Genomic DNA, 21,944 nt, shown 5'->3' on the forward strand with positions numbered 1-21,944 from the left:
TACCAATCCTATTATTGTCCTTCTCCATAAAATTCTAACTCGAAGTACAGGAGGAAATGACGATTTGATTGCCCCTCTATTTTCCAACCAAAGGCAATAAAAAGTAAACTGTCAAATTGGTGTTGTCTATGGTTACTGTTGCTTTGGCATTGGCTGACATGATTATTTTGTAAAATTCAAACGTTAATTTCGAAATGTGTGATAAAAATGATGGGAGTCCCAATAACTATAAATCTACTCCCCCGACTAATAAAAAGGTCCGGAATCCCTTCGATAAAGCATTAATAGATCGGTTACACAAACCGATATGTAGGTGAGTACATAGAAATAAGTTTCGTGGTAGAAAAGAGCCCACAATTTTCCCCATTAGATGTTTTTTTAACATGAACATATTTGTGATATTAGCCCGGGGATGTGCAAGATATATAAAAAGAAAAACAATGGATCCTTTCGTTGGGATATCGACCAGGCGTGTATGCTGGTACCAGCAGACATAGTTGTATGCAACAGCCAGTTCGAGCCTTCTCCTGACCCAGCCTTGGAAAGGATTGCTGAAGAGGCTACGGAGAGGTAATTATAAACAAACTATGATCTTTTACCAGGTGTATTTTGAATTTAGTCATTCATTAGAAGAATTAAGTATTGGCTAACTATTGCACAGTGTGGCATTTGTTTCCAAATGAAACTAAATAAAAGTTAAACCCTACCTACTCCACACTAGCTCAAACTAGTGGTGTAAGATTTCTTACTTCTTTATTGTTGAATACACAATCACTAACCCATAGGATTTACCTTAGTTAGAAACAACTATCAAGTAGGTAGTAATAGAAAATAAATAACCATAGATTTATGCCTGTTCATTGATCATGGTAATAATTCAAGACTAGATGGCACTGTAAAAATATTCAAGGTTGCTGACCTGGACATCTATTGTCATAATTATTACCAAACATTAATTTCACAGAGGAAATTTATTTTCAGATTCTTTTCTCAAGAAATGGTAATGCCAAGCCCACTTGAGTCTTCCAAAAAAGTGAAGCCTTTGCTTCATACCTCAAGCGATACTAGTATTAAGTTAACAAGCTTAACTGAAGAGAAAACTGTTGTTTTAAGGGATGGTAAGTATACAATCATTATTTAACTAAATCTTAAGGTAACTAACTGCACTGTTCAGTTGACTTGCTCATTAATTGTATGTTTTATGTCACCTCTGTCTTATTTGCTTTTTTTTTTATTTTACCTCTTTTGTCTTTTGTGATGTCCATGGCAATAAATGTTTCTTTCTTTCTAACTGAAAAGTAGGTTATGATTTAGAACTTTATTGGTCAAAATTTTCACTATTATAAAGCAAATAGTCAAATGTAATGTTTCTTCTCCACTGATATGAACTGACCTCTTGAAATATGTACCTGAAAATGGACAAACAGTTCAAAATTAATCCTTTTTCTTTATCACAACTTGTTTTCATGTTCAAAATGATTCATCTAAGGTTGTTTTTATATCCTTTACAAAGTAGCTTTGTATCTACATGTGCTTATTATGAACAGTAGTTACTACATATTTAGCATAGTGTTCTTTAAAAAATCACATTCTTACAGACAGAATAGTGATAAGAAAAAATAATATACAATTTCAGCCGCTATTATTTATAAATAGCGAAGTTTAAAATAAGTATAAACATGATTTTTCACAGCAAATATCATTCTGACATCTATCACTTAAAGTTAAAACAGGTTGAAACACCACATTCAAAATACAGTATGTGGGTACATGGGGTCGGTAACAAGCGCCGTCACAAAAGTTTTAGGAGACGTTTGAACTAGGTTTTTTTCTAATAAAGAAATAGTTAAAGTTCTATTTATATTTTTCTTGTCATAATTGGTTATGATGAGATTACAAAATCACAGCCTGTATGTACATAACACTCTAATCTAAAACTATATTTACCTTTAGACTAATGATATAGACATATTTTTTTATTAATTGCTTGATTTGATTAAGTTTCAGCACAAACTGTATTGACCCTGCCTCCAGAACTACCGCCAGAAATAGAAAAGATTCTTGAACCATTTTGCACTTTTACACAGGTACATAAAATACAATTTAGATTTACTTTTATAGTTTCTTGTTCTTTTTGTTTGCATGTATTTCTTTTCTAGTTCTAATCATTTAAATTTTGGTTGTGAATTTCAGGACCAAAACATATCAGGCGACTATGAAATCACGGCCAACGGTTCTCTTCGTCGGAAGTTATTCTTCGAAGAGCACAGCGATATGGAACATTATGACTCTGAGCAGACAGACGATGAAATACACGTCGAGCGAGAGCCTCGTCCGCCGTCAAGCTATGAAGCACATACACCCATAATATTCAGCCCAGACTTGGTAAGTTCGAACGTTTTTCTGAACTACTTAGCCAGAGTATTTCGAGGCGAGAGTGAATAGGCACTTAAAGGGCAGATATGTACCATCTTAGACTGCATCTCACTTAACATTAGGTGCGATTGCGGTCAAATATCTGCCTTGTCATGCATAAAAAAAAAGAGTGCCTATACATGTCTCCTCCAATATTTTTCTTCGAGCTGGTCCAGATGATGTGTTTTTACTCGCCCGTTTCGAATTCGATTCGTGTACTTTGAAGATGTTCATTGTTCATACTCTCTCCACATGCAGTCGCGCGTTTTGCTACTCGCGCGTTCTGTTTTGTGATACCTGTCTGTATAATTAGTATAGTAGTTTCAAGTTATAAATTTTGAGACATGGTTTAAAATAATTTAAGGTCTGCATCATCATCATCATCATCATCATTTCAGCCACAGGACGTCCACTGCTGAACATAGGCCTCCCCCAATGCTTTCCATGTTGATCGATTGGTAGCGGCCTGCGTCCAGCGCTTCCCTGCTACCTTTACGATGTCGTCTGCATAGTGTGCTGTAAACATAAAAATATACACTCATTTTTCCAAAAAGCAAAACATACACATCTTCAGGCTGTTTGTATTGTAATTTGCAGAGTCGCGATTTAGTGGCTAACGGAATGAGGCGGACTTTTGGGACCCCACTCAAGAAAGGTGCTTCAAATCCTGGGAAGTCCTGTTATCGTAACAAAATACTGGATGTCGTTGACTTCGGGGAGCCGTGTTTCAGCCCCATCCAGTTTCAAACCCCGAAGAGGATCGACCCAGAGTCGGGAGCATCTTCATCCCCCGCATTTAGGTCTATTTCGCCAGTGACCAAAGCGACTTCGAGTGATGAGGAGGTAAAATTTTGTTTTAAATAATTTTAAATTTTCATATCTGTAACTATAAGCACAGAATAATAATAAGTACTACGTACAGAAGTTTGACTTCGCGAAGGTATTTAAAAAATGTATGCTCAATGTCATTAACAATATGGTATAATTTAGCCTGTCTCAAGAGTCAAGCACCATTTTGTTGACAAACGTCAGTGATCGGCACTGCGCCGAAGCTATAGGGCTGACTTCGGTAAAATGATGTGACGTGAGGTGCCAAACTGCGGAAAATGGCGGAGAAAATACATGATTTAGCATGAATTATCATGAATAATATTAACTACTTATTTACCTCTCAGTGTCTTGAGGCAACTTAAAAAAGTACATTCTGTGTTTTTATTATTATTTAGGCAGTTAAATACTGCACAGTATTTAGTACACCATTTTCTTTATTTTCTTCCATCATACACAAGAATACGCGTGCGTGAGTCAATGTTCGCTCGTATGTGAGGCCTTGCCGAATAGTATCCTGTAGGTGGGCCATCGTGCGTGTTTTGTTTTCGATGTAAACTCGCGGAGATGAACAGGCCTGCTATAAGCGACTGTGCGACCATCGCGGCCACTCGACGCTCGCGCTTCATTTCATATTCTGTTGCGACGACAGCTAATACAGGGTGTCCCGTAAATCAACGTCAAGCCGGAACTGGGTGTTGAGGCAAGTTGTGCTGGTTATCAGTATTTAGTTGCAAATGGAAAAAGTGAAGATTTGTGGCAAAAGGAGTAAAAAGACCGTCACGGGGAGTAGATTTTTTTGATTTTTTTCAAATGCCTATTATTTTGAAAATATGCCACATAGATTTTTTTTATATTATTCTGATAACCATCACAACTTGCCTCAACACCCAGTTCCGGCTTGACGTTGAATTACGGACACCCTGTATAAGAAATTCACAAGCCGCAGCGTGATCGCCGCGATTGTCGCCCAGTGTGCGCTGTCGCTAAATGTTTCCCATTTTAGGCCGAGTCCTTTTTAACCGCGTGATTTTATAACCAAGTAAAACTAATGCAAGTGTCCTCACTGTGTTTTTTTCCCGCGACTGGTTTTACGTACATTTCGGGCGGCCTCGCGATTTGGCGGTTTACCGCTTGCGGGAAAAAACTGTAGTGCGGACTCAGCCTTTAGATAAGTACCACCCTCTGGTGGAACGGTTTTGGGCACACCAAATTAAAAAAAAAGGCAGTATTACACATTACACTACTTTTTTAAACGAACTAAACATAAATGTGTATAAAAAATCCATGTTTTAAAATATTGTAATAATTAATGACTAATATTGTAATAATGAATGACTAATATTTATGAAATGAATGACTAATATTTGTGAAACACATATTTCAGAAGAACAACTTTACATCACCCGAGTCTGAAGCAATGGCAACTTGTTTGGACTGCATTTTATCGGAACCGGAGAGCGAAAAAAAGGGCCCGTGTTTTTGTAAAACGCCAAACAAATCGGTTCTGAAAAGAAGCACGTCGTTGAAAGATTCACCACAACGGAGTAGGAAAGGGTCATTTTCATTTGCGGAAAAACGAAGCTTGAGTTTGTCGAGTTTGCACCGCAGCCGGTCGGTACAGAAACTTGACTTTAGTATGGATATGAGCGTCGATGGATCTTTTCATGACCAATCTCAAGGTAATTTTATAATTACAAATACGTTTTCACGCCTATTCCAACACATATAAATGTACCTTTTTTGCAAACAAAATGCACTGTTTATGATGAGAGCTTATTCATTCATCATTATTATCTAATGTTAGTGATGTGTGCTGACAATGTTTTATATTTATAATACTCTGGTGTTTAATGCCCGTTTTCACCATCAATCCTTAATTTTTAAATGACCCCTATGGTAACACTTAACAAGAATTTTCTTTTCATAGGGGTCACTTAAAAAATAGGGATTGATGGTGAAAACGGGCATTAGTTTGATAGAAATAATTTTATCATTTTTTCAACCATTTTACAGATTCGGACACAAGATCACCGCTAGGCAAGAAAGTAGCGTGGTCTATGGCTGAAGAATCAAGCATAATTCAGGCCAAAGCAGAATCGACTAAAATTCATACAGAAATTCAGTCGTCCACTCAAATCCACAGTCTCAATATATTAGATGACACACCAATCAAGGGAAAAACAACCAGCAACGTGCTTTCCCATGAAATTAGCAAAATTCGTGCACCAACAATACTTACGCCCGTACACATGAACCTAGATTGTAGCTTAGACAATTTCGAGAATGCACTCAATATGGAGCATAAGAAGATAGATTTTAATAACGTTGATCTCAAGTTCTTGACTGAAAACATATCTCAATTTGATTACCCCACCGATGCCACCAAAGCCGGAGGCGATAGTTCAAGTAGTTTTAAAAGAGTCGACAGTGGGTTTAACGAAAACACGTTTTACGCTAACGGATCTAGCTATTACGAGAGTGCCATAAAACCCTCTGAGTTGACTGTGACTGACTTATCAAAGGCTAATAATAGTAAGACTGCTTTGAAAGAGATATCTAACGTGCACTGGATGAGAGTTGACAGCGGCTTCAAAGATGAGAACTCGGCCGACGGTACCCAGTTTTATACTGGCAATGATGGTTCAGTGAAAAAAGTTGCCAGTTTTCGTTTCTCAGAAGCGAAAGTTGAGGACAAAGAGAACATTGCCACGGAAGATTTCGACCGCTTCTTGGTACACTCTTCCAACAAAAATGAAGCCATGTCCATGTCGGATCTTTTCACTGAGGACATGACGTTCAACTGCAACTTTTCATCGACACCGTCGAAGAACAAATCGCGCAAACTTCATTCATAGCACTGAGTTAATTTTAAGTATATTATTATGAATTTTATATGCATTTAGACGAAAGTTTTGACGTTAGTCCATTATTGTGGATAGTTTTATTTGATTATGTTGCGAATGATTTTGTTAATAATGAAGCTATGACTAAGGAATAAGTATTTTGCATGAAATAATTATTTTGTGATTTTTGAGTACTGTGCGTTTACTTGAGTCAAGTAAAATTTTAATTAAATTGACTGAAATACCCTGGGATTTTCATATGTTAGGTGATAACAACTTATAGTTTGTGCGACATTGAGATATACGCAAAATATACCCAAGTTTCAAGGGTAAATAAAACTAGATTGATTTGAACCGAGTTTTAACCGTCGATAAGCTAATATTTAAATTGGTTGCTTCTTATTTGATCAATTACAGGCTTGATCGTTACGCCCCTACCTTTTAATAATTCATATTCGATACGTGGTGTAACGACCTTTTGCGTAGAAACATGACGCGGATAGAAACATGCAAATGGTTCCATACCTACTTAGTAAAATAATGTTCATTTTTATTTATAGTATTTTTTTTTCTATTTTCGAATTTAATAAATATGTAACTTTAATCTTATTTTTACTGTATAAACCCCATTTTCTATTTACTACTATTGTGATAATTTATTCGCAGAGTAGCAGATTTCAATGTTCTTCAAAGATAAAGTATGTCTGGCAAATGTTGGGATAGAATCAATGCCTTGTTCGTGAAGTCTATTACTGATTTAAAATAGATGTCTAAAGTTTATTAATATATTAAGCAGTTTACTTAACTAAAACACAATCAAATTCGTGTATCGAGTTTGTTAAAGGCACTGATTACGGCGTTATTTGCTTTATGATTTTAATTTGTTAATTGAGGGCTTTATCAAGAACGGTTTCAAAGTCCGTCGCTTGTTTACTTCGATTGACTACTTATATGATGTTATAATATTATTTTCGAAATGTTTACCCCTAATTCTTTTATTGAATTCCATTTTATTAACATATAGATTTTAACATTATTTCAGAAAAGCAATGAAAATAACTGAACTGACCTGGGGCTGGCGTGTTTTTACAAGTATATAAATTAATAAAATAAGTGCACATATCGAGCTCTTAATAAATTTGCGGAGTCTTCTTTTATGTCAAAGATCACAGGACACAAAAAGAGAGATATTATCTTGAAATTGAGATAATAGTATGTTATTTTCATTTATTCCAAACATGTTGCTTTTACAGATTTTCACCTAACATTTCAAACCAACCGATTAAGGTTACCCCTGCCTATTACTACCACTATCTAGAAGTGTGCATTTAATGTAATTAGCATAAGATTACTATCATATTAATTACGCGCCATGTATACACAGCATACCGCCCACAGTATCGCCCAGACTGGCTCGTGCGTCAATCGGTTTTTAACAAATAGCCGAGTGATAACGTCGTAACCTCTCTTATCTCGTATCCCGGAACGTCTGCGAACTCTCCGAGGGTCTCTTAGGTAATGCCAGAGCTAGAGGTTGCCTCCTCTGCATTTCATTAGTATATAACGCGCCGCTGGCGTTCACACGTCTCATTTTACACTACACTGTCACACAGTACAGTTACACGGGTCAATCACTGATCGTATTTCAACAAAGATAACGCGCGAATCGAGCATAGTTTGCACTAGTGGACGTTTGTGTTACAAAATGAATGGGACGAGTGCAACGCTGATGCTGCAGACCATTATGGTTCTGATGGACAGACAGAATGGAACCGATGTGACGAACTTCCCCGGCAGTTATAGCGGTTAGTATTGTTTTTTTCGCTTGCCCTGAAAATGCATCGCTGAATTGACAACGTGGTCAGCAAATGTAGAAATTAGTGACATTATTTTACATTTTAGTCAAGTTATCTTGCTTGCACACTAATGTTCTATGGACGGATTGTAAGAACAACTAAAATAGGTAAGTCGGTATTTATGTTTTGGTAAACGCCCTCCAGTGAGTCTAATAGTAGGCTGAAGTGCGCTAAAAGAGGGGGAAATTAGTTTTAAAAGCTATATGGTTGTTTATTTCGATTTATCCCATAAATATATTTTATATTTTTCTAATAGATAAATTGAAGACTGCACCAACACTGATACCTAACACCTCACTGACACATCTCCAAAGACGTTTGAATGAAAAATGTATGCCTAATGTTCTACATTTTTGACGTGTTATTCTTTAACTTTTAGATGACATGGAGTGGGAAAGATGCTACGGAAACTATGGCTGCTTCTCGAAGGCGTATCCTTGGACCGAGAACCGGCCTGACAACTACTTTCCTTTGAGTCCTGAATCTATGGCTATACGGTAAGAACTATAATACTATTGCTAACGTCACATATCATCATCATCATTTCAATCACAGGACGTCCACTGTTGAACATAGGAGGAGGCCTTTGGGGGAGCCCAATGATTTCCACATCGCTCAGTTGCTAGCGGCCTGCATCCAGCGCCTTCCTGGCCCTGCTACCTTACTTTAAAATAATCTAGCGTAAAATCTGACTTGCAAAAATGAAAAGACCGTCGCGCTGTTTGAACATCGCGCTAATAATATTTTATCAATATCCCTATTACTTTTGCATCTTTTAATCAAACCGGATAGGCAAATATTTTGCATTCGTGCATTGGCATTCTCATTGCATTCCTGTGACGCATGTAGATGGGAAAAACAAACATCGGTCTGGTAATTTTATTATCAAACTGCTCATCTAAGGGAGTCCTACTGTGTCTAGGATATGCTCGAATCGTGATCAGAGCGTATGAAGTCTCTACGAACTTTCTACGTCTTATGATAAAGAAACACAGCTCTCAACGCGATGTTTTTTTTTTATACGAGTTACATAATTATTTACTCACGGCTTGTCCTGCGTCTTATAGTATAAATACGACTCTCAGGATCTTGTCTCTACATTAATTTACCCTATATCTAATTTTAGCTGTTCAACTGACATCTTATATGAAAATATCCTTCTTCCAATTAACAGTTATAAATATGCTCATCTTAATTTATGCGACACAAAGAGGAATGTATTGTGTGATAAGTTTTAATTAATTATCTGCCTTTTTAACATCCGGGTCATATTAATCTTCTCTACCTATCTACTCATATTAAAAACTCGAACCTTATTGAGGATGGTTGCTATGATGTTTGTTTCTTCTTCACGCAAAAACAACTGGGCTTATTTTGATGAAACATTACAATATTATCCGTCAGAATCATTGATTAACTACGATATTGTAATAGACGAAGTAGCAGGAAAAAGCTACTGAAGAAAAAGCTAAATTTAACGCAGAGTTTAAAACAAAAGAGGTGTGGTGCAATTAATTTATGTAATACGATAAACAACCTCCCCTCATCTCACTCTAATGCCTATAACCCGATAACGTTATCGCGTAACGCTTAATTACTCTCTAAGATCCGCTTCGCTTACATATAAACATTTAAACACAAGATAACAGTGGGGGCTCGTCCGTGACATCAATCAATCATACATGAGACAAAACAACAGTTTACGTAGCAATTGCATAATGACGTTCACTATCTCGAGCTTTGATAAACGATTTATTTTTCGATGCACCGCATTATCGAGTGGGCAAAAGTTATTTGGGTCCGTTGAACTTTGAATGTTCGGGAATCGTGATAAAACTGTTCTAACGGGGATGAAAATAGACATGTTTAAATCTTATCTACAAAATATATCAGCTCTATGCTGGCCTAGTAGTATAGTTATTACAAAAAACATGTTTGTGTAGTTTTTTTATAGTTTAACATTGAAAATAACAAGATTGTGTATTTTTTTAGCTATCCAACATTTACAAGACGGAATCGAAAAACGCCGGTGTTTCTTCAGGCAGACAACATCGACAGAATAAGGAATGCCAACATCGACCCCAGAGGTCCATTTTATTTTATATCGCACGGATTCCTCGAAGGAGGCCATAAGCCTTGGGTGAGTTGTTTATGTTTACATATTAATAACTAATTAAAAAGTTGTTTATGTTTACTTATTAACAATTCATTGAAAATTGCAGCGATTATTTACCTATTGCATAGATGTGATCCCGGATTCTGCGAACAATAAACTTGTCATTATACCAGTCACAACAACCCAAATAAAACTTGTTTTGTAAACATGATAAATTATTGACATCAATGTTAGTACATCACTTTAAAGATTGCTGTTCTTTTTTTTCTCCGAATGACCACTGCCCCAAATGATAATTGTGTCTTAAATTCAAAATTTTTTTTTGTATCGATATTATAATCAAACTTGTCAATCAGGCCTACTTATGAGCGGATCGATTCGCATCGATGAAGCATTTTATTGTTTTATATCTTCTTGAACTCTTAGTTCAAAACTTTTCTTTCTCTTAGTTTGTGCATCTTATCCTGATAGATCTTCACCTTTTCACTAGGCATACTAACCAATCACAGAGCTTTAAGAGCTTTATTCAACTCCGTGTGTTCAATTTGCTGCTTCACTTAAGCAAGCATCGTTTGTAAATACGGGCGTTACTTTTGTAAATTATCTTAAACATCTACCTCTGTCTTACCAGATCCAAGACATGGTGAATGCACTACTGAACATCGAAGGGAACGACGCGGCGACGGTTATGGTGGTAGACTGGGTAGGCGGCTCGCAGCCACCCTACGGGCAGGCGGTAGCTAACATACGGCTCGTCGGCGTCATGACGGCCCATCTTGTGCACAATCTCTATGTAAGTATCTTTTGCTCGTGAGTGTATAAACACTCACGAGCAAAAGTATGGAATCACCCCATTCGTTTTGAGTAATCTTTGTAGCTAAACGACTATGAAGATTAAATTAAAAATGGTACCAGTTTAAAGGTTACATTACAAAACTTTAACTTGATACCATAGATGCATAAATAGTCACTGAGTTCTTCAGATCGTTGGGACCAAAACGCAAGATGGTGATTCCATACTTTTGCTCGTAAGTATAGATTTAATTAATGATATTGTCTACGCTCTTGTAGCAGAGTTTTGGGCTGACACAGTGTAAGCTTGTTGTCGACACGACAAGAAGAAGTATTAATAAATATTTATATTTTTTACAATAATAACCTAGCTGCTTACTAAGCAGATGAGATGATGGCATTGTCTCTGTCATCTATGGCATCTTATGTAGTTCTCATAAGTAAGATTTTTTCACAATAATAATTAAGTATTCTCATATGCTGCTGACTGTTCTTCGATGACAATATAACTTTAAATGCATATCCTACAACGTCTTCTATTTTAAGTAATCGTCCTCCTTCAAACTTGGACATTTGTATTTACGGTCACCAGTTGGCGCCACTGGTAAATAATCTCCCAACAGTCACTGGGCTTAGACAGTGGCGGCGCCAACAAATGAACGCTGAATCGATAACAATATCAACAGAGGATCAGAAGGAGGAGTTGATTAATTAAGCTGCATTTTATTCAAGTTACACGAAATATTTTTGTCATTTGTAGGTTGAACTTGGACTTTCAAACGTGGACAATTTCCACTTCATCGGACACTCGTTGGGCGCACATCTCGGTGGCTATTGTGGGCATGCATTACAAAAGGTACAAAAACATTTTATTTAAATTAATATGGCATAATTTTTACTACACATTTGAAATTTTTCAAACATTTCTTTAATTTTTTTGCAGAAATTCAATTTGAAACTAGGAAGGATCACGGGACTGGACCCTGCGGCTCCTCACTTCAGCAAGACCGTTACCATCGTACGCCTGGACCGTTCCGATGCAAAATTCGTAGACATTATTCACACGAATGCTATCCCGCTCTACATGTCAGGTAATTTGATATTCGCTGAGCTATTTTGTCAATTTTAATTCATCTAAAATAACAATAAAGCCCTTCTTTTTCGAATTAGAGTATGTATTGTAATTTCGGCGTGCCTCTTGGTATAGGCCTCCTCCAGCCCCTTCCAATGAATTCTATTCTCCGCTACTCTGGTCCAGCATGGTCCCAAGATTAGGCGGATATCGTCTTTGTTCATAATTTTGTTTTCGGACGCCCTTTCCATCTTGCGAGCATGGGTACCGTTTGCTCCATTTGGTATTTTACATGCGCAGCATATGCCCATCTAAAATTTTAAATAGATTCTTCTTATTATCATACCTACTAGGACGTGTNCTCTTTCTCCGAATCACCACTGCTCCAAATGATAATTGTGTCTCAAATTCAAATCAAATATTTTTGTTTCGATATTATAGTCAAACTTGTCAATCATGAGCTACTTATGAGCTGTGTTTTTGCTATCGTATCGATGAAGCATTTTATTGTTTTTATGCATCTTCTTGAACTCTTAGTTCAAAACTTTTCTTTTTCTTAGTTGGTGCATCTTATTCTGATAGGTCTTCATCTTTTCACTGAATTAAATTAAAATGTGCCATTATTGATTGAATTTGAACACGATTAATCACAGAGTTAAATTTTGAGTATCAGTTCATAAACTAAGACAGAGCAACGGTACTGAACGCGAAATGTATTTACGCCCGTATTCACAAACATTACTATGAGGTCACACAATGCGCGTGGACGCACAGGGACATACGAACCAATCACAGAGCTTTATTCAACGCTGTGCGTTCGATTTGCTGCTTCACTTAAGCAAGCATCGTTTGTGAATACGGCCGTTAGTGTAACTTGACATTGACTTAATTTTGTAAATGATCTTATTAAACATAATACCTCTGTCTTACCAGATCCAAGACATGGTGAATGCGCTACTGAACATCGAAGGGAACGACGCGGCGACGGTGATGGTGGTAGACTGGGTAGGCGGCTCGCAGCCACCCTACGGGCAGGCGGTAGCTAACATACGGCTCGTCGGCGTCATGACGGCCCATCTTGTCCACAATCTTTATGTAAGTATAGATAAATAAATATATTAGTCTCATTATACAACAAGCTAAGCATCTTATGTAGTTTTTATTTATGTGAGATTTTGTCATAAAAAGGTAGTCTTCTGATGACAAGATAACTTGAAATGCATATTCTAAAAACGTCCTCTTGCTCATCTTCCAACTAAGGCCCGATTTCCACCAAGGCGGAGCGGAGCCGAAAAATGTTTTTAAAAACCAATGATATGTGGAATTGTGTAAAGCAATCGTAATCATTTGACAGTTCATAACGTACGATAAAGTCAGTTAAACAAAGCCTTTGACAGAATAATCGTACGTTATGAACTGTCAAATGATTACGATTGCTTTACACAATTCCACCTGTTCTGTTAATTTCATTAAATCTTAATGAAATATGATTGGTTATTCAAAACATTTCTTCGCTCTGCCTTGGTGGAAGCCAAAATAGAGGGCTTAATAGGACATAATGTATTTTCTCTCACCAGTTGGCGCCAATGACAAGTAAAGTCCTACGTTATTGGCCTAGATAGTGGAGCTAACTGGTTGGCGCTAAAGCAGTAAGAGGATTAGGATTTTCACGCTAACGTGATCAAGCTGCGATTCAAGTTACATAAAATATCTTTGCCATTTGTAGGTTGAACTTGGACTTTCAAACGTGGACAATTTCCACTTCATTGGACACTCGTTGGGCGCACATCTTGGTGGCTATTGTGGGCATGCGTTGCAAAAGGTACAAAAACATTTTATTGAAATTAATATGGAACTACTTTTTTACACATTTCGTGATTGAAAGTTTTCAAACATTTCTTTCATTTTTTTGCAGAAATTCAATTTGAAACTAGGAAGGATCACGGGACTGGACCCTGCGGCTCCTCACTTCAGCAAGACCGTTACCATCGTGCGCCTGGACCGGTCCGATGCAAAATTCGTAGACATCATACACACGAATGCTATCCCGCTCTACATGTCAGGTAATTTGATATTCGCTGAGCTATTTTGTCAATTTTAATTCGTCTAAAATAACAATAAAGCCCTTCTTTTTCGAATTAGAGTATGTCTTGTAATTCGGCGTGCCTCTTGGTATAGGCCTCCTCCAGCCCCTTCCAATGACCGCTACTCTGGTCCAGCATGGTCCCAAGATTAGGCGAATATCGTCTTTGTTCATCATTTTGTTTTCGGACGCCCTTTCCATCTTGCGAGCATGGGTACCGTTTGCTCCATTTGGTATTTTACATGCGTAGCCCATCTAAAATTTTAAATAGATTCTTCTTATTATTATACCTACTGGGACGTGTTTTTAAAGGTCTATTCTAATGGGGGTGTCTTTAAAAACAAGCCATTATGATAAAACTTAATAAGTACAATAAATGCCACACAATCATAATGCCACACCCACGCTTTTTTCATAGAGGTCCATAATATGTGATAGTCGTTAGTTCGTTAATAATAATCCCAAGAGTATTTTTACTGGACTTCGAATCAAGCTTTGCGAGTCGTTTTGTGAATTTTGTGATACCTACAGGCCTAAGTGCATGTGGATTTTCTAATTCCAATTAATTTGTCTTTCCCAGGTCTCGGCATGTCAGAAGCTATAGGACACGTGGACTTTTACCCCAACGGCGGGGCGTTGCAGCCAGGTTGCGCGGCGAATGCGCGTTCGAATCCCGACGGGGACTTTACGCCTTCCGTCACCAGGATGCTGAGTTGTCACCACGTCAAGAGTCACGAATACTTCACTGAGAGCATAGCGCCTAATTGCCCTTTCATCGCGATGCAGTGCGAGTCTTATGAGGTGAGTTGAACAGTGAACTATAGCCAGCACCAAATAGTTTGTGACTCCCAAAGTAGCCAAAAAGATAGTTTGTGTCGCCCAAAGTAGCCAAAAAGTTCGCCACACGTCTTTGTTATAATTTAAAAAAGTTGTGTTATCAACTTTTTGGCCACTTTGGGTGTCATGAACTATTTGACGTTGACTGTACTGTACTGTACACCATAAGTAATACTAGATATTAGTACATACATAATTATGTCACAGGCTAAGAACCTGCAGCATCTACGCATGGTTTCTACAGCGGAATAGATCCATTACTGGAGACTATACTAGGTGGAAGACTACATTTACAAATGCATACAATTAACAGACTTCAAAGTCCAACAATGCTATCAATATTTTTGTTAGATTTCGCACATTAAAGACGAATTCCAATGCAATCACGGCGACCTTTAAATAAACAAACAAATGATTGAACTTATCATACCGTTTTTAAAGTACAGTTCTGCTTTTAATTTCTGTAGTCATAACGAGCTTTCATTTTAATTCCCCATAATATACAACTTTTATCTCTTATTTTTAACCCTAGAGTAGTCGCGCCTTTCCGTGAAACGTGAGTGCTCGCGTATGAGCATTTTGCCGCCCAAACTTAAAGTCCGGTTGTGTGTCAAATAACAGTTTAAAAATAATTATGAAAATCAGTTAAAAATTATAGAATAAAGCATGTATGTATACACTATTAGAAAATAACGCTTATTAAAGATTTGTAATTAAAATTTAAAGATAATAAAAATATATTTTGGAAATGTTAGTAAATATTTATAGATATACCTATACTATAATCTAGACGTTAAAACAACAAACTACTGAAGTGTTATTTTATCGTTAATAGTATTATTTTAACGCTATGTGCATTCGCAGGCCTTCCTCGCCGGCAACTGTACGACGTGCGACCTGAAACACTTCTGCATCCCGATGGGCTACCATTCGTACAGTTTCTACAAGCGGCTGCACAACGCCGGCCTCGTCGATACCAACTCGAACATAGCTCTTTACTCTATGACTGGGAACAACAAGCCTTTCTGCAGTAAGTTTGTCAGATTATGCTTTGTTTATGATAGTTTTAACAGATTGATTGGGTGCCTGATAGTAACAAAATTTCAAACAATTTCTTATAGTGTCCGAAATACAATTACTTTTAAATTGAGTAAATAGTGACGAAGGTGACGAAGAGGTAATGTTATCCCAGGCTTACATGACCTTACAAAATGTATACCAGAATCTCGATTTAACCGGGATGCTGCCGCCAGCCTGTGAAAGTAAAGTAAATCTATATATATAAAAATGAAACCCGTTTCGCGTTGTCACGGCATCACGTGTGAACGGCTGAACCGATTTCGATAATTCTTTTTTTTTAATGTTTGTGGAAGTCCAAGGATGGTTCTTACGGAAAAAAATATTAAGAAAATCTCTACGCTAAGGCGGTACGAAGTTCGCCGGGTCAGCTAGTAATGAATAAATAATAAAAATCTTTGACATGCATTATGCCATAAAGTCCCAAACTAAGCAAAGCTTGTACAATAGATCCGCTCGAACCCGCAACCTCTGTAATAGAATCTAAACTACGGCCAACGAGAAGCGATACAAAAGGTCGATTCGACTTTTGAATTGACAATCTATTCTGTCTCATCCCATCTTGTGTATTTGTCGTAATGTCTCGTTCTCCCGCCAAAATATGTCAAAGTCAAACCCTTAGGCTTGGTTGCACCATCTTACTTTAACTTTGACAAACGTCAAAAATCTATCAAATTCCGTACAAAAAGCACCGGTTATCGTCATAGTTACCGTTAAAGATAGGTGGTTCAACCCACCCCTACTATTCCAAATGACAATGACATAGGGTTTGTTTACATTTGGTGTCGCTTCTCGTTGGCCGTACTTTACTACACCAAACGGCCTTCGAGTTTGCTCTTTCCTTTTGCTGCGACATGCTATGAGATAGTTTATTTACTCTTACATGAGATAATTTATTTATTTACTTTTTCCAGGAGTGCATTACGAAGTGACGCTCAAGGTGTCGAACTCTACCGAGAGCCGAACCCACGGTCCCGAGTCGGGGAAGGTGTCCATCACTCTAGTCGACAGAAACAACAACAAGAGCGAGCACAAGTACCTGGACGATGAACAGTGAGTATAATACATTCTAACTGCGTTTATTCTTAGCCTAGGTGCAGACCACAGATTTTTAGTTGGTCGATAGTTGGATCGGGATGTTGATAAGTATGGAGATGTATGAAAATGCGCATATTACACCGATTTAGTATCGGCCGATTCTTCATACAAATTGGAATCGAGTTCAATAGTCCAACTAAAAGTCGATGGTCTGCACGTAGCCTAAATAACATAGTTATGACACATACAACACTTTTTCTTAAATGGTGAAAAATCTTTATTAGCACGCTACACTCGTTAAAAATAGTCACCGAAAGCAAAGAGCAAATAGCAAAAACATTGGCCCTTGAATGCCACGGTGAAGGTTTAAAATGACATTTCTAATCTAAATGATGATTTAAACAAGTGTTCAACTGGCGTTTTACTTTTTGTAATATACCCAGTGGCTTTTTTACAGCAACTTTGATAATAAATTGTTATTTTTTATTGCGATTTGCCTTTGTTTTATAAAACACTTGCGACCCGCCATTGGGACAGACAGCGGAAAGCGACATTGTTTTATACTATGACTGTAATGATGAAACATTTTTAACTGATTAAAAATGGGGTTGTATAATTTGTAATTTGTATCAATCGGATTAAATATCCCACAACTTCTATTCAAGTTTAATAAATAAATAAAAGGAAATGCGCAATTTTAAGATTATACATTGACGTCTTTATTGATAACCAAATATTTACAACAAAGTCAAGCGATCCGTGACGTTTATTCGTATATTAGTAAGTTAATGTAACATTAAATAATTATGAGATAATTTTGTACAACTGTTAGGTAATATAACTTTTATTGTGATTTGCTTATCGCGATGATTTTAATAACGTCATATAATTAGGTCAAGTGACAGTTATTATACAATGTAAGCAAAAGTTAAGATTGCAAAATATCGCGCATGTCGAGATTTATTTTTCCATGTGAAACAAACGCAATAATTGCAAATTTTTTATTTTTATTGCCATATGCGTCAATGATCTTACATAATTATATGCGGAAAAAAGTAAATAGCCTATTCTAATCTTTTGCTTTTAAATACCAATAGTCACAAAGTAATTTCGGAAAAGCTAATTGCTGTTGTGTTGCAAGTTTACTAAATTATATCCTAACTACAGAGGATCCGAGATTCCTCTTTTAGAAATTTAGCATAAATAGTAGAATCACTTATCTAAATGGTCTTTTTTATTGTTCCAGAAAATTCTACAAACCAGGAGACATAGAGAAGAAAATGATAGCCGTCAAAGACAAGGGCCATCCGCCGGTCTTCGTGATTGTGGAGTGGAAGTATGAGACGAACCTTTTCAACCCGATGACCTGGAGGCTGATCAAGTCGCCCAGCATCTATGTCGAGTACCTTAAGTTCTCGTCCATAGAGTATAATACAGAGTGAGTATCAAAACGCCTGTAATGATTGTCGGATATTATAGTAATTGCCCGTGAGGGTTTCCTTAGGCCTTGTTGCATGGGAAATTGAGCATGTTCAAGTGTGAGCGGCTCATTTGGGCGACCCGCTCATGACCGTGAGCACTCAGGCTCAGGCTCGGCTCAGGCGTCTCCACTTGAGCAGCTCTGCCAATGAGCCGCTCATTCGCCTGAGCATGCTCAAGCGGATACTAGACTTAAATTGCATCCAGTTAGCGCCACTGGCGAGTGATAGGACCTTAAAAATCAATAAAGGTCGGACCGCATTTGCGCGGCACGACGCGGCACAGCACTGCGTCTCAAAATATTATCTCGTAAGCTACTGTGCTGCGACGCGCAATCCTCCACAATGCGACATACTCCATACAAAATGATTGAAAGAATAATTTGCTCGGTTTATGTCGTACCGTTCAGTGCCGCGCTGTGCCGCGCAAATGCTGTCCGACCTTATATCTTTTCAACTACTTGTGAGTTATATTACCTATCTAAATAATATTTATTTTCATTTACAGTATCACCGTCTGTCCCAAGCTGAACAAACCAGTGGTCGCAAATCTGCCAACAATAATGAAAACGAAATATTGTAAATTAAGAAAATGAACAGCAGAAATAAAAAAAATATCAGGCCTCGGACAATGCACTTAATCAATGCAACTTTAAATTACAAAAAGTATTGTACTAGTATTTACATTTTATAATAAGGTTTAGAGATTTTACAAAACAACTAGATTAAAATGTTTTAATTAGCTTTTAGTTTTAAGGTGTTACGTAAAAAAGTGTATATTTATTCAATTTTTATTTTAAATTTTAATTGTACCGTTAATATAACATTAAAAATGTATCGTTTTCAAGGAAAGCAATAAATATACTCATTATTTATGTAGATATCTGTGATTTTGATTTGGACCCCTTAGTGATATTCTGAGGCTCTTTTTCTAGAATTAAGCTTCAAATAAAGTAGGGTGGAAAGAATTGATCAAAAGGGTAGGAAGGACGGTCCCACAGGACGGTCCAGATTTTTATTCCTTTTGTTCAGTTCAGTTGTTTCAGACCTGAGGACTGAACGAACCAATTTTTTATTGTTCTCGGCCAGCACTAAGTGAATCATTTCTGAAACAAAAATAGGTATTTTTGAATTATTATAGTTTTGACAATTTAGATTTAGTTTTAACGATTTATTAACACATTTGGATTGGATAATAAAAATTAATAATTTGGGTAAAATAAGAAAATTTATAGTTACGGAACGCAGTTCAAAANATTCGATTCTAAAATATGTTCCCAAAAATTCTGAAAGGTGTTTTAATTTGTATCACTTGGATATGATTTGTATTAGAAAGTGTTGTGAGTGTGACGCTTGAACGGAAAGAAGTCAACCTAACCTAACCAACTGGTATTTTTATACTGTGTAGCTGGGAGAGCTCTTTGGCGCGCTGTCTTCGGCGAAATATTGCGCGCGCAGATTTTGACAGCGTGAAATACCTACTTTAGCAGAAATACCAAGCCTTAACGATTTATTAACACATTTGGATTGGATAATAAAAATTAATAATTTGGGTAAAATAAGAAAATTTATAGTTACGGAACGCAGTTCAAAATAATTTTGTCAATGAACGCTGCACAGTAGTGTTGTAGCAAATGTTTTAATCTAAAATTAAAATAAAAAAAATATTTTAATCAAATTACTGCTGTCAGCCTGAGCCATCATACATTTTAAAATTCATTGTACCTAATTAAAAAGCCACTACAGCGCGTTTTGCTACACAATCAACAAAAAAATTTCAACATTGTGTTGAATTTTGACATATTTTTATTGTTGATTGAGTAGTGCAAAACACGCGCTTTAGACCTTTGATTTTGGTTGACTTCCATTCATGACGGATGGGCCTTTGAAATTAAAAGACTGCTACACAGATGAGACGACTGCTATGACTTCTTTCTATGACTATGACTATTCGATTCTATCGATTTTTTGTTGGACATCACTGATCAAAAAAAGTTTGCGAGCGAGGCGGGCGGCGGGGTGACGTTGACGTTTATTTCTCATGACATTTGTTGCGGGTGTGTTGTTGCTTGTTGTTATGTGAAATCTAATTCAATTCGAGACGTAATACATAATATCTGTTATATCACACCCAGTTATCAAAGGCATATTCGAGGCAGAGTCTATCATGGGCGACACACGAAAGAAGAAGAAGTTTTACTTTAGAAAACGAAGAAACAAATATTTCTTGGAACCCGGCTTCAGGGGATTCTTCTGCACGTGTAACTTCAGAGAAAAAGAATGCGTGAAAGAAGTTTACAATCTGCTGAACGAGTACGCGGGGAAGTTGTATCCAGATCTGGGGGCGGACCAGGTGCCCGCCGAGCCTGCCGTGTCGTCCGCGCCGCCAGACGACGACCGCACCGACAGTGAATCCGAAGACGACACCGACATCGGAGATTTACTGAAACGTGAAGTAGATTCCATGAAAAAAAGCTCACAGAAGTCTCTCAAGCACAAACGATTTCAAGTGGTGGAGACTGGAGCTTCAAATTGCATTTTTATTAAGACAAATCTACCTAGTCCTGAAGAAGTTGCCACAGCTATCATCAAAGATTTATATACGACGCGGGTCCAAAAGACGCGGCACGTTATGCGAATGCTGCCCATCATGGCCACTTGCAAAGCGAACTTGCCGGACATTATGGAGTGTGCAGGGAAGCTTTTTGATAGGTTCTTTTTAAAGCAAGGCTCTTCGTTTGCTGTTATTTTCAACAAACGATTTAACAGCAGCGTCTCCCGGGACATGATTATCAAGGAACTGGCTGAGATGGTTGTCATGAAAAATGCAGACAACAAGGCTGACTTGAAGAATCCCACTCTTTGTATTATAGTTGAAATAATTAAAGGCATTTGCTTAATGAGTGTCGTGGAGAATTACTTCACATATAAGAAGTATAATTTACACGAATTAACTAAAGAGGAATCGACCAATGACTGTGAAGAAACGCAAGCGAAAAAATTTAAGAGCAACTCGCAATCGGAGGAACAAGGTGTGACTCAGTAAAGAATTTTTTTGTATTTACTCTATTCTACTCTGTAGTCATACTTCTAGGTTACTGTGTAACTTAGGGCCCCAAAACCAATTTCTCACCAAAACTTTTGTCTATGTCTAAGCATTTTCAATACACCTTAAATATACATTGATGTATTAATAATGAACAGTTGTATTTTTTAATATCAGTTATATAACCACCCATTTAATTAAGAGCAGCTGCAATGCATTAACCTAAGTGGTTATGTAACAGGGCCATGTTTGTGTAATGATGAGAGTTACCAAACAGACGTTACATAACTTCCAGACAGGCTTTGTTGGCGTCCCGGCCACATTGTGGGGCTATGAAAATATGTTTTATACTTTGTGTAGGTATATTCTGGCAGTGCATTCTGCATAACAGTGAATAATTTCTGTAAATCAAGCTTGCTGTGATAAACTTAATGTAAACATTATAGTTACACTTTTATTT

At 37.2% G+C, this 21,944-nt stretch overlaps 3 protein-coding genes across 4 annotated transcripts; all 3 read left to right on the top strand.

Annotated features, from left to right (window-relative positions):
* Positions 1–122: 122 nt before the first annotated feature.
* Positions 123–7,072, top strand: bora (aurora kinase A activator-like protein bora). The gene is made up of 8 exons (XM_028320396.1): positions 123–313; positions 406–570; positions 982–1,118; positions 2,002–2,087; positions 2,194–2,385; positions 3,013–3,258; positions 4,631–4,925; positions 5,260–7,072. Exons 1-8 carry the CDS (start codon positions 195–197, stop codon positions 6,099–6,101), a joined length of 2,082 nt encoding a protein of 693 aa, XP_028176197.1. The 5' UTR covers positions 123–194; the 3' UTR covers positions 6,102–7,072.
* Positions 7,073–7,215: 143 nt separating this feature from the next.
* Positions 7,216–19,141, top strand: LOC114364296 (pancreatic lipase-related protein 2). Of its 2 annotated transcripts, none has more exons than XM_028320398.1 (11): positions 7,216–7,894; positions 8,325–8,442; positions 9,938–10,085; positions 10,693–10,854; positions 11,614–11,709; positions 11,797–11,944; positions 14,589–14,809; positions 15,710–15,875; positions 16,837–16,975; positions 18,207–18,398; positions 18,947–19,141. In XM_028320398.1, exons 1-11 carry the CDS (start codon positions 7,795–7,797, stop codon positions 19,032–19,034), a joined length of 1,578 nt encoding a protein of 525 aa, XP_028176199.1. In that variant the 5' UTR covers positions 7,216–7,794; the 3' UTR covers positions 19,035–19,141. The 2 variants fall into 2 exon arrangements, with proteins under 2 accessions (XP_028176199.1, XP_028176200.1); XM_028320399.1 differs by lacking the exons at positions 10,693–10,854; positions 11,614–11,709; positions 11,797–11,944 and adding exons at positions 12,859–13,020; positions 13,652–13,747; positions 13,841–13,988.
* Positions 19,142–20,445: 1,304 nt separating this feature from the next.
* LOC114364321 (THUMP domain-containing protein 1 homolog) lies at positions 20,446–21,639 on the top strand. The gene has a single exon (XM_028320436.1). It carries the CDS (start codon positions 20,606–20,608, stop codon positions 21,482–21,484), a length of 879 nt encoding a protein of 292 aa, XP_028176237.1. The 5' UTR covers positions 20,446–20,605; the 3' UTR covers positions 21,485–21,639.
* Positions 21,640–21,944: the final 305 nt, after the last annotated feature.

Source organism: Ostrinia furnacalis, unplaced genomic scaffold (assembly GCF_004193835.3).
Source record: "Ostrinia furnacalis isolate ACB-3 unplaced genomic scaffold, ASM419383v2 OfSCF7368, whole genome shotgun sequence".
NCBI lineage: Eukaryota > Metazoa > Arthropoda > Insecta > Lepidoptera > Crambidae > Ostrinia > Ostrinia furnacalis.